The sequence below is a fragment of the Synchiropus splendidus genome, chromosome 8 (assembly GCF_027744825.2).
Source record: "Synchiropus splendidus isolate RoL2022-P1 chromosome 8, RoL_Sspl_1.0, whole genome shotgun sequence".
NCBI lineage: Eukaryota > Metazoa > Chordata > Actinopteri > Syngnathiformes > Callionymidae > Synchiropus > Synchiropus splendidus.
Window position 1 is genome coordinate 6,937,563 of NC_071341.1, and position 15,321 is coordinate 6,952,883.

The 15,321-nt window shown below is 42.6% G+C and overlaps 2 protein-coding genes across 3 annotated transcripts; both read left to right on the top strand.

Moving 5' to 3' along the window:
• Positions 1–418: 418 nt before the first annotated feature.
• Positions 419–10,225, top strand: inpp5ka (inositol polyphosphate-5-phosphatase Ka). Of its 2 annotated transcripts, XM_053873788.1 has the most exons (14): positions 419–492; positions 783–861; positions 4,936–5,040; positions 5,109–5,217; positions 5,987–6,103; positions 6,698–6,873; positions 6,935–7,046; positions 7,303–7,412; positions 7,491–7,517; positions 8,141–8,327; positions 8,723–8,860; positions 8,933–9,016; positions 9,090–9,194; positions 9,295–10,225. In XM_053873788.1, the coding sequence occupies exons 2-14, from the start codon at positions 794–796 to the stop codon at positions 9,370–9,372; spliced, it is 1,416 nt and encodes a 471-aa protein (XP_053729763.1). In that variant the 5' UTR covers positions 419–492; positions 783–793; the 3' UTR covers positions 9,373–10,225. The 2 variants fall into 2 exon arrangements, with proteins under 2 accessions (XP_053729763.1, XP_053729764.1); XM_053873789.1 differs by lacking the exon at positions 7,491–7,517.
• A 1,027-nt stretch (positions 10,226–11,252) lies between these two features.
• tekt1 (tektin 1) lies at positions 11,253–14,279 on the top strand. Its single transcript, XM_053873546.1, has 7 exons — positions 11,253–11,418; positions 11,490–11,655; positions 12,229–12,357; positions 12,427–12,573; positions 12,673–12,892; positions 13,853–14,049; positions 14,120–14,279. Exons 1-7 carry the CDS (start codon positions 11,253–11,255, stop codon positions 14,277–14,279), a joined length of 1,185 nt encoding a protein of 394 aa, XP_053729521.1.
• The last annotated feature ends 1,042 nt before the right edge of the window (positions 14,280–15,321 follow it).

A 15,321-nucleotide genomic window follows, 5' to 3' on the forward strand; every position in this document is an offset into this window, starting at 1 on the left:
ACTCCTCTATAAAATGCAATGAAAGCCAGCTTGCTTTTTTTTTTTTTTTTTTTTTTTTTTGAAGCTAGAATGGCAAAATAATTAATATATCTTCTACACTAAGAAAAAAACTAAATTTTCTGTGATTTCGTAGAATTTCATTAAGTTTCCTTGCATTTTGCAAATCAATTTCTTTCCTGACTTTGCTAAACGTTAATATAATTTGATATTAGGATTACAGTTATTCTCATGAAACTCAGTAGTGGAGAATGGGTGGTTAAATATGTTTTGTTTTGTTAAGTATGTTTTTTGTCTGGTAGTTTCATTTTTTTCTTCGTTATTTTTCTTTTTCAATGGAGATTGCTGGTTAAACTCCTCCGAACCGGTCGGTATTTAAATGCTTTTACTTTGAAGGCGCTTTTATCTCCCCCCACAGTGGGCGGGCTAACAACATTAGCTCCTGTCAGTGCTGTACCACAACAAGAGGCAGGCACTTGCGCCGACATTTGCGAGGTAATGCGTGTATATTTACGTAGCTGTACGACAACGGACTCAACTTTATCGTCGCTTTTACTCAACTGTTGTACGGTGCCGTGGTTTGCTAAGATGCTGTCACAACCATGTCATGGTTAGCAACCTGTAGTTAGCTTTGAACAACTTATTGGGAGGCTATTAATTCTACTTGCGTGTGTAACGCGTCGCTCTTTAGTTTAGTTTCGTGAATAAATGAACGTGAGTAGTGGCGGTGAGTTTGCTCCTTTGTCCGAGTGCAGGCTTTCTAAGTGATGTTGTGTGTCTTCTAGTTTTAGACACCATGGAGGACAATGAAGATCCAGCAACCGGTGGCGATAAGACGAGGGACCCTCAGGAGGACCGCTTCAGGTGGGACTTGTCATTCCCAACATCCCTAAGTCATGAGGCTCCAGTGGGTGTTTTACCTCCAAACAAATGTTGCAAGAGTGGGGTTGCAGTGAGGAGCTAAACTAACTTTCAGGTGTGCAATAAGGAGACTGCAGGGTTAAGTCTCTGAGTAAACAATGCAAAGACTTGAGAGTGACTTATGTGCGCACATCAAAAGCTCATGTTAGTTAGAGGTAAAGTTCACAGTTTACATTTAAAAGAACAAACTACTTAAAGTCTCAAACTGAATATGCCTACCACTGGAAAGGCTACGAAAGCCATTCATCTTCACCCATCAGCAGTGTGAGCTTGCCTGAGGGAGAGTGTGTGTGTTCACTTCAAGGTGAGCTTCATTTAAATTCTTGTTTCAAATCCTCACACACCCAGCTCCACCTCAGTTGTTTCATATTGTGATGTGTACGGTGGTGCACCGGTTTTACTTCCTCCTTTTGGCGTTACTACCACAGCGGCTCTTCCACCTCAGCTGTAGATGTTTTCCCTACAGATTGGATCCAAATAAAAGTTAAAATTTAACAGCATGTACAGTGCTGCCTCGACTGAGAAGTGTAGTTTGACCTGAAATAGAGCTATTTACTCGTATGTCACATCTTGGAAGACCCTAATGGCTCTTAAAACGCAATAAAGAAATACTTTGAAATAAGTACTATACTATATATCACTATGCATGTTCAGAATTATTGTTTGTGTTGAAGAATTAAGGCAATAACGTGCTAATTTGCCAAGCCCCAATAGAGACAAAGCACCATGTACAACTACAAACTTCATCAAATTAAATAAGTAATAACGTCCTCCAGAGGACCCATTTTCACCATGTGCCAGTTTGTAAGTTCTGTTCTTCCTTCTCTTTTATTCAATGATCATCATCCGCTTTTTCTCAAGTGTGCTTCACTCTCTTTTACCTTGGACACAGATATAGGAAACATAAGATTTGCTGATTCTATGTGGAAATGCAAGCATGATGTCACGTGACTTCATCACCCAGAAGCCCCTTCGCTGTGTAGCGTTATAGTTGTGTGAATGTATGTGAGGTTTTGGCACCTTGTTCAGCATGATAGCAAATATTGGATGAATAAATATTAAAGCTGAACAGACAGCACTCGTTCCTCCACTGTGAGTGAGCCACTTACAGTGGATGAGTGAATGCTGTGCTTTGTTATCTTGTTCCACTCATTTTCACGCTCTATTCAGGAGAAATGGCTGCTAGGCTCAGAGCTTGAAAAACCTTTTTTTGTGAGTTACTAATGCTGAATCATTCAAATGTTTTGGACTCTGGCCGTGCAGCAAGAAGGCAGCAGGTTCGACTCCCGGGTTTCTGCACGGAGGTTGAATGTTCTCTCGTATGCATGTGAGTTTTCTGCGGGTCTCTGGTTTCCTCCCACAGTCCAAAAAACATGCTCATTTGGCATTCAGGTTTATTGAGCACTGGAATGTGTGAGCGAATGGTTGCTTGTCTATATGCGTGTTGCCCTGTGATGAACTGGCGATGGTGACTTGACCAGGGTGTCCTGCGCCTATCGCCTGTTGATGCTGAGATTGGCTCAGCTCCCCCTGAGATCCTCCTCTGAGGACAAAGCGGAATAGAAGATGTATGTATGTATGTATGTATGAAATGTTTTGGGAAATCCGAGAGCTCAACAAAATGTGTACAAAGTGGGAAGTTTAATGATTGACAAAAATGCAGTTATGTTTTACCATCAGCCCTTTGGCCTACTTGCCCACAGCATTTTAAGGTGAAAAGTGTTGCGTGTGTCTTCAAATGTTACAGTCAAAAAGATTTGTTTTATCAGCTTTCTCAGTTTCAGCAGCGTCTACGTTGGTTCAGTAAACTAGATATAATACAGGCATGTGGAACTGCAGAAAGAAATGGTTTCCAATGTGTTTGGTAGCTACATAAATACCGAAAGGAAGAGTTAGTATGGTTTTTAAATCTACCTTTGCTGTTGGACGACTGCACAGCGGTCCTCTTTGAGATGCACCAAATTGAAAATTTGAGGCCAAATACCAAAGAATTTGAATGTGGTTACTTCAAGAACACATTTACATACATATGTCAAAGAAAGTTAAATCTTAGATTGAATTACATTTTGGACTTTCCTTTTCAAATAAATATAAGAAGAAAATGACCAAAAAAAATCCATTGTATAATAGGCTTAACAGAAGGCACTAGATTGTTGAACACCTATTGCAAACAGGAATTCTATTCTCACTCTCCAACACCAAAATCTTTCACACTGTATGCAGACTTAGGATCACACTTGGCACTGAAGCGTCACCATGATGACGGTTGGAAGTGGCTGCAATTAATACTTGACTGCTTGGTCAACTAAGAAATGATCAAATGAAGAGGGATCGTGTGACACATGGGCCGGTCAATATCATTTCGACTTGTGTTGAACCGCTCCTGGGGTCGCCAACTGCCATGGCAGCGAGCCGCAGAGTTGGTGCTGTCATGACTGAAAGTGGAGGATTGTGTTGCTAGATTTTCATTGCACTTTGAAAATGGTGGAGTGGGTCAGAGGTCTGGCAGAGATCGGCGGTGCATTTCTGTATTTAAAGAACACATTCTATTGTGTCACGTTTTCGATTAGAAGTGAAAATCAATGTTCAGGCTGCTCTGCACGGTGTTTGACTGTGTCACATGCCAGTGTTCGACTTCAGTGACTCTTTGCCACCAAAGCCGAAAGTAGGCTTTTTTCACCGTTCGGCCACCGAATGTTCTGTGCATCCCTAGCCCTCCTTTAAGCCTCCTGGTTCTTACTGCTTTCGCTAGTTGCTCTCACTGCAATAGGAATATTCAAAAGTCTTGGTGACATGAACAAGGCCAGTGAACATAGTGATCAAGATCATCTGACATGTTTCTTCCTCATCACAGTGCTTCCTCTCGACAAGATTGAAGCCGCGGATCAGTTTTTAACTTTAACTCCAGAGTCATTGCTGAGATATGTTTGTGGTGGATGGCAGCTTTGGACTGCACTACGCTTGTTCAAGCATCTGTGAGCATGTGAGCCCACCACTGTCACCTCAAAGATCAGCCGACATCATGTGACATCTTTCACAGGGCTCACGAGTTTAGCTAATATACCATGGTTGTTCACTTGGCAATGAGGTGCTAAAGACCCTGTTTCCGCTCTGAATTGTCAACATCACTCCATGTACGTGGGTTAATTGAGTTGTTTTAGTCGTAATGCATAGTGTTTCAGGTGTGAAAGATAAGAATGCATGACCCCGCTATATTTGAGCAATGCTTGTCAGCAGAAGCAACTATTGGCTTTGGGTTTTTTTTCTCCGTATGGACTACTAAATTATGATGCACCCTATTTATAAAGATCCAATTCATGAATAAATCTCACTGACCAAACACAACAACACCGTCTGTATTCTTTATTCTGACTGATTCTCAATAATAGCATTCGATTCAAATTAAGAACAGCGTTGCTGTGAATATTTTACGAGTCAAGAGGATTAACAGTGGGACTTTATATGGGTTTATGACTCCATTCAAAGCTGCGGACGTGTGAGGCCACTGTTGATTTGACAAGCTCAGAAACAAATCCGTTCTGGATCTTTCATTGTGTGCGCTGTTGGCTGTGAGCCTGGCAGCTAGCAGGAATGAACTTTAGATGGCTTTCTGGAATTTTTCTTTGCAGGCTCCCGAAAAGGTGTCTTTGGGGATGAAAACTTTGTAACTGGTGACACTAACATTTGTTACACTAATTTGAGTGGCTGATCTCAGCCTGACTTGCATGTTATTTTACCAACAATTCATTAAATGTAATAATCTATCACTATGTTTTGCCGTGTGATTATATTATTTATAAGAAATATTTGCAGCCCTGTGGTTTAAATTCACTCAATATACATTCGTATTTCACTTTTGTCTCATCCATTATTCAATTCTTGGTAGCTTTTCAGTTTAATATGGCTGTGTTAGATTTTCTAATCACTAGTATTATCATGTTTGGATCATGCAACATCACAGGAAAAGCTGATCCTGTCTTTACATCTGTGCTTTGTTTTCCCTCTGGATTCCTGCAGGTTGCACATGGTGACATGGAATGTGGCTACAGCAGATCCTCCTGCTGACCTGAGTTCATTGCTCCATCTGAACTCTCCTGGGTCACCGGACCTCTACATCATTGGGTTGGTTCTGAGGCATGTGTCAGAAGAAGCCGTTTCCTTGGTGCTGATGCTGTGTTTGTGTGTGCCAGTCTGCAGGAGGTCTACTCAGGACCAGTGAGATTTGTTACAGATACTCTCTTCGACGACCCATGGAGCCATTTATTAACATCAGCTTTGGCACCAAAGAACTATGTGAAGGTATCTGGCACCAGACATCCACACAAGTCTTCACAACTTCTCTGTGTGTGTGATTACTGTAGTTACTTTTCTGTAAATAGTATTAGCTTATTTCTTGTTTAGTACTGACTGATGGTTCTGGCTCCCTTCTTATCTATCACTAATGTTTGTTAGCTTTGAGTTGTCCCACACTTAGTGTACAACTTTACATTGTAAATCATTTTGTGCAGAAGGCAAGTTAAGAATTTCTGTCAGATTCAAGCGTCAGCTGTTTTCTTGAACATTGATCACTGAACTGAAGGCCACTTAATCGGTCATTATTCTGCTAATACGACTATTTTCTCAGCCCTTGGAACAAAGTATTGCTCAGCTACTGCTCAAGATAGTTTTAACTTCCCTCTTTTAAATCCTAAAATAGTTCTAAATGTGAAAAAATTCATGTATATTTTCATTCACCACATTCTAAAGATAGTACCTAACCTGATTTGGAAAAACAGTACATATGGAAAAGAATACAGCTTGACTGGAATGAAAATACTAGAGACACTTGTTTCCATTTGACCTTTCTGGAAATATCTGATTCAGGTGACAGATTTTCCATTTGACATCTGAAAACGGTACTTGGGTATCCAGGAATAGTTTGTGTATTTGAAACTTCCTTAATCTGAATTGGCAGCCAGTTGTTTAAGAAATGCATCGCTCAACGTGCGGCTGCTGTAATGGACGGCCTTTTATGTTAGAGTTGAATTTGTTATTCTGCCCTGTAGAAGTAACTTTGTGTTTGCCTCAGGTGTCTTCCATCAGAATGCAAGGTCTGCTCCTGCTCATCTTCTCCAAACTGGAGCATCTGTCCTTCATCAGAGACATCAAGGAAACTTACACGCGCACCGGAGTCTTTGGCTATTGGGTGAGAATGGAGAACTTGTGCACACACCAACGCTCACACATGTTTGTTTTCCTACCTATAGTGAGGACCGTCATTGACATACACTGACATTTTTAGCCCTCAAAATGAGTCTTGACCAAGTGAGGAGCGGCCAAAATGTCCTCACTCTGTTGATTAAAAACTAATACAGGTTCTCACATCCTGCGCACACACACACGCACACGCACACACACACGCGCACACCCACACACACACACACCCACAGATTTTTACACGAACAAATTTCCACAAGTGACTGTGAGAGGAAGTTGTTGCACAACATAGCATAACATCTGTGATGCAACATAAATAGAAAATACTGAAGTACAGCTCAGTTTCATAGTTTTGAGCCTCTGTGTTTTTGAGCCAATATAGTTGGAATCTGTCTCTATTCAACTGTATCATATTAGTAGTATCATGTTTAACCACCATCATGTTGTTCCAGCCAATCCTGTAACCCAGTTATTGTGTGGCCTTTCCTCAGGCATCACTCTCGCATTCCAAATGTTGGCTATATTGAGAGTTAATGGCTGTTCCTGAGGGAAAACTTGGCATCACTTGTGTTCTCTGTTTTAGGGGAACAAAGGGGGAGTGTCAATCCGCCTGTCTTTCTATGGCCACCTGCTCTGCTTCCTAAACTGTCACCTGGCAGCTCACATGCAGTTTGCCTCTGAGCGCGTGGATGAGTTTGAGCATATCGTTGAGACGCAGAGTTTTGAGTGCGAGAAGGCTCCAAGAATTCTCGACCACCGGTGAGCTAACTTACACATGAACATTTGAACCTCTTCCTCAACTTGCTGCTCTGCTGTCCAGGCTGGTGTTCTGGTTCGGAGATCTCAACTTCAGGATCCAGGACCATGAAATGCACTTTGTCCGCTCCTGTATTCACAATCAAACCTACGACCTGCTCTGGAGCAAGGATCAGGTGAGAGAAGGACTGTTCGCACGACATGCAACCCAGTCACAGAAATACATGGACTGTCATGTGTCTGTGGTGACACATCCACTGGTGCTTTGTTGGCACCTCGCCTTAATGTTACTGCTGCTCGATTGAGCACAACATGAAGTATATTGCTAAAATGTATGTTTGACAATACTTTCAAAACAGGATGGAAATGTATGGGTTTGTGAGTAATAGTCTCAATAAACAGGATGCAGAGATGGTCTTCTGTTTTCCATAGTTGAACTTGATGAAGAGTGAGGTGCGGGTACTTCAGGAGTTCGAGGAGGGAGCGCTGAACTTTCAACCCACGTACAAGTTTGATGTGAACTCCAACGATTACGACAGCAGGTGAGCTTCTCTCTTGTCTCACGTCGACTGTGTCTCCTCATGATTCGTATTCATATCCACCTGGTCCCATCTCCACAGGACTTTAAAGACATGGTTTGCTCTGAAGTAAGAGCCAAGCTCCAGTGTCTAACCTAGCTATTAACTGTTGCCTGTTCTGTTATTTGCTATCAAATTCAAACAAACTTACATTTTAATGTAATCGTATTGTACTAATAACTGATGAACGATCTTCATGATCTGTTGTTTAAATTCACTGTCTGGTTTTATCCTGTTTAGGAAAGTCTTTGCTTCCTTGCTAGTGACGTTGTTTGACTAAACTGGGCTCATGTAACGCTTCTGTAGTTACACAAAACATTTGAGTTATGTATGCTCAATGTACTTTGTCCTCACTCATGACAGCACATAGCTGAGAAAACTATTCCCACGTCTTTCTTTATTCCACGTCCTTCTTCACACTAAGATGCTGTCTGAGATGACACACGTCAGTTGACCTGAGGTGTGGAGACATTGAGTAAACTGTGCGAGAGGTGACCATTAATACACCCCTTTGTTTCTAACTGTTGCCGGCACATAATAGAAATGCAGCTGCTGACCTGAGTGATATAAAATGCTGTTTACTAACTGCATCCCTTTTAGCATAAGAACTTTTTTCTTCCCTTGTCGTGTCATGATTGTACTCATAACCACACCCTCTTCCATTACCACCTTTGCTCCCGTCACTTGTCCAGTGGGAAGAAGCGTAAACCTGCCTGGACAGACAGGATTCTGTGGAGGCTCACACCACACAACAGGCCTCCTCTGGAGCCAGAAGAGGACGAGGACTTCCCTCTGAAGGTCAGGCAGGACTTGTACACAAGCCTCATGGAGTACAGCATCAGTGACCACAAGCCTGTTGTTGGCTTGTTCACGCTGGAGGTGAGATGAACACTCTGCACCATGCTTGAATTCTTGGTCATCAATGTTTAGTAGAGGATTATATTTAAATGTCTATGATTTTTTAAAATGTTTGTTATGACTAGTAACAGCCTCTGTTGACATTTGAGCTTGTACCTGTGCTTTTCAAATGACTCTATTGGAGGCTGGAGCAGAGCCAGACACATGCGGTTCTGGTGTCAGACCGAACATCCAAATGGTTCTTTTGTGAGCCACAGTCTTGAGACCCCTGGACTTCATGAAAACGTTCATTCAGATCTGATCTGTGTGAAAGCTGCTTTACAGTCAGACCCTGACCCTTGTCCACAGTAGAAGCAGAGGTCATTTATATTTTCACAACACCGTGTAAACTGAGTCTTGTGACTGTATTCCTGCAGCTGAGGAAGATGTTCCACACTCCTTTGGTGAGCCTGCAGCCAGAGGGAGAGTGGACGGCAGACATTGATGCCCTCCTTCTATACAAGCCTCTTCAGTCCTTCCAGTCCAGCCCGTGGGACTGGATCGGCCTTTATCAGGTTGAGAAGAAGATTTCTCTCTTGAGAAGCAGTCAGCATTGTGTGTCAATGAAGAATGTGCTTCCCCCCCAGGTGGGATTCTCCAGCATCAGGGACTACATCACCTACACATGGGTCAAAGACGGTGAAGTGGCTTTAAATGACCAGGAAATCCAGGTGGAGTCTTGGATTCTTTACTCTTCTATGAGCCATTTTTGACACCCAGTGACCTCTGCTCTCATGCTCATAGGTCTATATGGGTAAAGACGGGATCCCTGTCCGAGGAGGGGAGTGTGTGCTGGGTTACTTCAGTGGCGTCCATCAGTGCATCGTCGGAGTCAGTGAGCCGTTTAAGGTGAAACCCTGTGGGGTTTTTACACTCCCCCTCTACCACATGATCTGAGTGCACCATCTTGTGGTTGGACACCAGTATAACGTGCCCTCCGTCCTGTCAGGTTCAGGAGTCCAAGGCAGCAGTTGAAGCCGCTCTAGCAGATGATTTTATCAATGGATGGGACCAGAGGTGGAAGTGAGGAGTCCTTGTCACTGTGAAACTCACATCAGCTAACACCAACATCCCTCATCCAAATATGAGATCAGGTTTACTACTACTACTTAAAGGAGTATAAAGGACTTTTTTTAAAAAAGAAGATTGCTCACCTGAGCTACAGGATCCTGCTGCTTGGTTTCTCAGTGGAGATTTGTAAATAATGCCGGAGCTTAGTTCTTTTTATTCCTGTCCATGTTTCTGTGTTTGAAAGTAAAGCTGCTCTTAAGACAGAAGAAGGGAAAAGTAGGGACTGCGAAGAGAGATGAAGATCCTTTGAGCCGCTGGATTCATGCTGGAGGAGAATGTTGATGCCATCGAAGTATGGATCTGCTTTTAGTCTGTGTTTTTATCCGTTTCCCAAGTTACTGTACAGTTCAGACAGCCAGGATTGATTCACATTTAAGCTGTATATTTTTGACTTTTACGTGCAGTAAACACACTGCCAAAGGCTGTATTTACTACTTTCTTTTATCTCACCGTTTATGCTCTCCTGGATGACTTGAACCTTTGTTTGTCAGAATTATCATTAGCTCACTTGCACTTGTATTTAATGTTTTAAGTAAAACGATTGCCTGTGTGTTGTTATGGAGCTCGTATTGTTTGGTTCTTTGTTGGTCAATATTGTCTGAGAGACATGTGAAGTCATCAAGTGCCTTTTGAACGACCTCAGCTTTATATTTCCTGTGCTCTTCAAATGAAGATTCATGTTTGAGAAGTGCTGTCTCAACCTTGCACCTTTAATGACTCGCTCTGTGAAAGCTTTTCTGTGTAAGCGACTTCGCGTTTTAATGTACTGTAACTGCGCTGCAAATGATTATATATAAAAAGTCACTTTACCTCTGTGTCAATGATTTGCTACATTTATTTTCTTTCTGTCTGTGTCTTTTGTCTGGAATAAAAAGCTTCATCTGAAGGAATGCATAATTATGAATGCACAATAAGTGCGTATTTTTAAATAATCAAACCTATTGACAACAATTACAATATCTGGACACATGCTATTTCACTTACAAAAAGGGACAGAAGATTTGAAAATGCATGGGGTTAAAGCAAAAGCATCTTGAGCTGGTTTTTGACAAGGTCATAACTATGGTGATTTTAAAATACAGGATGGTTTCTTCTTGCTGGTTTTATGGTTGGGACACAATTCTAACACATTTTTTTAAATTATTATTTTAAGTCTAATTATTTTAAGATTTTTTTGAATTTGTCCCCTGTTGTTGCTCTCTCCCTTGAACTTGTCTGCACTTTTCAGTCGAAAGGTGTGAAAGTGTGAACCATATTTTTGCCGACACAATGAGAGGATATGTTTTCCTAAACCGTTTTGACAATCGGGAGCCGCGTCTGTACTAGCAGTATTTAAACTGTAGAGGGCGCTTGTGTGCTAAAGTGCAGTACCGTACGCTTTAAAAAAAAAAAAAAAAAGCTCATCCAGACTTCACACCTCCAGGATTTCAGAATGATCTGAAAGCTCTCTCTCTTACGAGTTTCGCCACTACAAGCGACAACGGTATTAGTGTGTCAAGTGTGCCGAATCAAAAAAAAGAAAAAAACATCCAGACACTACAGTAGCCGCGAAGGACATGCGTTGCCATAGAAACCGCAAACTAAGCTCCTCTTCTTCCGTGTGGAACAGAGACGGTTGTTGTAGAAGTATCCTCTGCAGTATACCCTCAACAAGGTAAGGAAAAAAGAACTTTTGGATTTTTTTGTTGCTGTATATTGTATATATAAGTGAAAAGTGATCGAACTTTTGTACCACAAACTGTGACATCCACCCATCCATCCATCCACCCATCCATGGACCTGCATCATCATCATAATCTTTTATAATAAACTGTCTCTGGCTGCTCCAGGGCGAGCATGTCTCTGGTAGTCCGTAGGCCCCAGAGCAATGAAGGACCTAATCTGGTGAGCGTCAAGGAAGCACAGAACCGCTCAGAACTCTTCAGAGCTGAGATCACAAGGCTGATCAGAGAGAGTGAGAAAGCCTGCAAACGCCTGCAAGAGGATGAAAACCAACGGCTCGGTGAGCGTTCGACGGTTTGAAGTCTGGTTTTCCAGTAGACGGGTTCTGCACTGTTTTCTTGTGTGGTGTAGATCAGCGTGTACGAGACATCAAGTTTCTGAAGACAGAGCTGCAGCTGAAGCTGGAGGAGATGATGCTGGAGATAGATGAACTTGTGGCTTTGCAAAGCCGAGTGGTGAAAGCAGCGGGGTCCTGCAGTGAACCTCTGAGAGTCACGCTTTTCTGTCTGGATGAAAGGTTTGACTGCTATCGTCGCTCATAACTAAGCCAGTCTTGATAAGATACTATACTATAGAATGGGCAAAAAGAATCCTTACTACTTTGACAATAAACACTCGCCAAGTCTGTAATGATAACTTCAATTTCCTCCCTCATGATCTATAAACAGCACAGTTATAAATAATGTGTACATGTAAACAATGAGAAAATGTAGCTAAAAGTTCCCCAAAACTCAACAATGGTAAATTAATAAATAACTGTATTGTCATGGGGAAATACTCCAAAGCAAATGTGTGTGGTGAAAATGCTTATTCTGCTGATTTACTTCTTATTCTGTGCTTTTATCAAGATATTTGATGTATTCATGTGTTGTGAAAAAAGTAAACGTATACTATACCGTAAGTGTTATGCATGTTTTAGTAGTAATGTGCTTTTGAGAGTGAACTTTATGTACTTTTACTTAATGTACTATAATCTGCAGCATTCTGAAGTATATGAATATACAATGTGAAAAACTATTTTTAAAACTCAGATATCCATGACTGTATTTGCAGTCAGTCTTGTATTGTTTATCTATGTTTCTGTGCCCAGGAAGAAGCGCTTCCCTCCAGACCTGCTGACCGACGCGGTAGATGGAGAGCTGCTGAAGGAGAAGGAGCTCATCGAGGGGGTGACTTCTCTCCTGCAGCACATTACTGAGCAGATCACTGAGCAGATCAGGTGGGCAGAGGCGTTCAACTGTGATCAATACGGCTGAGTTGAGCCTTGAAACTGACAGCTTTATTTCAGATTAAACCGATCGATGAAGCATCGACTTGAGCAGGACCTGGCGGAGAAATCTCAAGCTCATGGCATCGACGACTCCTGCACATTAATGACTAAACTGTCGCTTCATGATGCGCTGAAAGCCTCCAGCTCAAAGTCCCTGTCGTCAGGGTGAGTCAGCGTCTCTCCTGCGAGCGCTCACCTTCTCCACCGGTGGTTTAAAATATCCGTGTTTGAGCAATGTTGACATAAACTCGTGCTTTGTGGAAGCCTGACACCGAAGCAGTGGGAGGAGATCTCAGAGCAGAACATGGCCAAGGCGGAGCAGCAGAAGACCAACTCTCAGTCTCTGAGGGTCCTGGTGCAGTCTCTGCTGGGGCAGGCGGCTTCTGATCTGCAGCATCAGGTGGAAACAACAGGTGCTGCCTTTCAACAGAATGTCCAGGAGATCAAGAACAGCAAGGGCAAGATGGAGGAGCAGCTCACCAAGGTGATGATCTGATGAAATAAATGTAGGACAATAATACTGTGTAAAGAAAATGGAAATATAGGTGAAACTCATGGTGGCATTGAACATTGAAATAATGTTGAAAGACTGACAAGGATTACAAAAATGGCAAATGTGTAGTGCCTGTGTTCTGGTGAAAGGGCCCAGATTGTCTCTGTTATTGGACTGAATTGAGGGTGTCTTTCCCTTCCTCGCTTCCAGCAACATCAGTGCAGAATGTGGAGGAATCATTCAGCAAAAACTGCAGGACTTGGGATCCATCCACACAGAACCGCACATTTTCCTATTCGGTCATTCTCCGTGCCTTGAAAAAAAAGAAAAAAAAACTGCTTCGGAAAAATGAAACCATTTCTGCCGTCCACACAAATCCACAGAGGACGGTGTAGTACATCTGCCAGGCCTGTAGTGGTGCTCTAACAACAAATTATTAAGTACTATGAATGCTGCATATGAGATGGAGCTTAAAAAGAAAGACAGATCAATACAAATTTAAAAAGAGAACTAAGTCCTTCACGTCATCCGTCGCCATTGTAGCCGTCTGTGGATGAATGAAAATCTGTAGTCAAAGTAACTTACAGTGTAGATTTGCTTTAAAAAAATTACTGAGAAATGGATGAACGCTGTTCTTCAACACCTTGGCATGTACTAAAGTGACAGAACATGGAGGAGCATCATAGGGCCCCTTTAAAACAGCTTTCTGGTTTTGTCTTCTGAACTCAGCGGTTCAGCTAAAATGAAGCAGATGGAGAACATGCATTCTTGTGCTGTCGGAAGGACACTTGTCTGCATATCTGTTAATGCTGCCTCAGAGTCCTCACAGACATGGATGCAGCACCATAGATCCACACAGGTCCAAATGTACTGTGGATATAAAAACCTCATGGTGAACTGACACACCAACCTCTGCTGTGTTTGAGAGCCAATGAAGTTGCTTCCTTCCAGATCCGGTTTGAGTTCTCCAGCCAGCAGAAGATGAGAGACGACATCCAAGTGGCTATTGCTGAGAACAACCAGTTCCTTAAAGTGGCCCAGAAGCGCTTGGCGGAGCGTCATCAGAGGCCCGGCAAGGAGCGCTGTCGGGACCGAGCTCAGCTGCAGCTGCACAGAGAGGTCCAGCAGCTCACCGCTCACGTGGACAAGTCAGTTCAGACTCACTCATATCTCTGAGGTTTGAACGATGCCGTGACTATCCCCTTTGTTCTCCATCAGACTGAAGGAAGCAGTGGTCCAGTCAGAAGAAGAGCAGCGGGCACTGACTCGCTGCCAGCTGGACTTGGAGCAAAACATCAAGATAAAGAGCAACTCACTGTATATTGATGAGGTCACCTGTCTCCAGCAGAGGGAGTCTGTGGTCATACACGACTTCTGATGATGCCTTTATCCAGTGGAGTGTGAGATACTCTTGAGATCAGGCTGTTTATCTTTTATTCATGACACAACATTCTATAAATGCACCAGCTGAAATCAGTCGTTGTGGTTTTCATGTACACATTGCTGAAACATTTGCTCAAAACTTCAGTGCAGGCTACAGGTCACATTGCTCCTCACAACAGAATCCCAGGACGCCACACAATCAGTTCAGAACAGTTATTTTCTGTTGCCCCCCGCCAAGGAAGAAGTACACGTTTCGCGCCCCTCCAACTCTCCGCTGCCTCAGTTAATAGGATAATTTTATAGAATTATTTGATATTATATTTGAGAAGGACTAATTTAGGGTGAGGTGTTTAAGCATGCTTCATTGTGTTCCAGACAGTGGGAAGTTGTGTGTTTCCCGAAGTGTTCTCTTCGTACGAATTATACAAGGTATACTGCATAAAAAAAACATAAAAAAGTGAGGTAGGTAAAAAGAGTCATGAGGGACAAAAAGTTCTTGAAAAAAATAAAAATAAAAAAATAGAAGAAGGTCAGTTGTGTTGATGGATGGTCACTGAGTTTTTCTTTCATTTTTTACTAATAGTGAAGTGTCTTTGGTCTGAAGACCTTTTAGGAATCGAGCTCTGTGATTCCTGGGCCTGGGCAACTGGGTTGATAAAATAAGCAGCAGCATCAGAGAGCTGGCGTTTATCCAATATATTTGAAATAAAAAATGTTATTTTAGTAGCGTGCAAATATCAAGTTGGTCTTTCGTCATTTCCCACCCACCATGGGCTGCCACAGCAACTCAGCCTCCTTCACCTCCCTGGTCACATCTCTTCATGTCATGGTTGTCCTCTTTCACCTGGGACCTCCGTCACTAACACTCCCAGTCCGACCTTCTCTGCCTCTCCTCTCCATGTTGGTCTTGTAATTGAAACACTTCTTTGATGACTTTGTTTGCATGCTCTTTCAAAGGTTCCCCAGACGCCCTGCCAGTCCAGTGGGTATAAATAGTGAGGGAGGAGCGCTTGCAGGCCCAGATGCAGTTGCCGAGC

What these genes read in the sequence shown, in the direction of transcription:
- tekt1 (XM_053873546.1), top strand. Translation starts at nt 11,253, where the DNA reads ATGTCTCTGGTAGTCCGTAGGCCCCAGAGCAATGAAGGACCTAATCTG. An exon ending in TCAAAGTCCCTGTCGTCAGG is followed by an intron (nt 12,574 to 12,672) that starts GTGAGTCAGCGT and finishes GCTTTGTGGAAG; the next exon opens with CCTGACACCGAAGCAGTGGG. An exon ending in TGGAGGAGCAGCTCACCAAG is followed by an intron (nt 12,893 to 13,852) that starts GTGATGATCTGA and finishes GCTTCCTTCCAG; the next exon opens with ATCCGGTTTGAGTTCTCCAG.
- inpp5ka (XM_053873788.1), top strand. Translation starts at nt 794, where the DNA reads ATGGAGGACAATGAAGATCCAGCAACCGGTGGCGATAAGACGAGGGAC. An exon ending in ACTGGATCGGCCTTTATCAG is followed by an intron (nt 8,861 to 8,932) that starts GTTGAGAAGAAG and finishes CTTCCCCCCCAG; the next exon opens with GTGGGATTCTCCAGCATCAG. An exon ending in TAAATGACCAGGAAATCCAG is followed by an intron (nt 9,017 to 9,089) that starts GTGGAGTCTTGG and finishes TCATGCTCATAG; the next exon opens with GTCTATATGGGTAAAGACGG.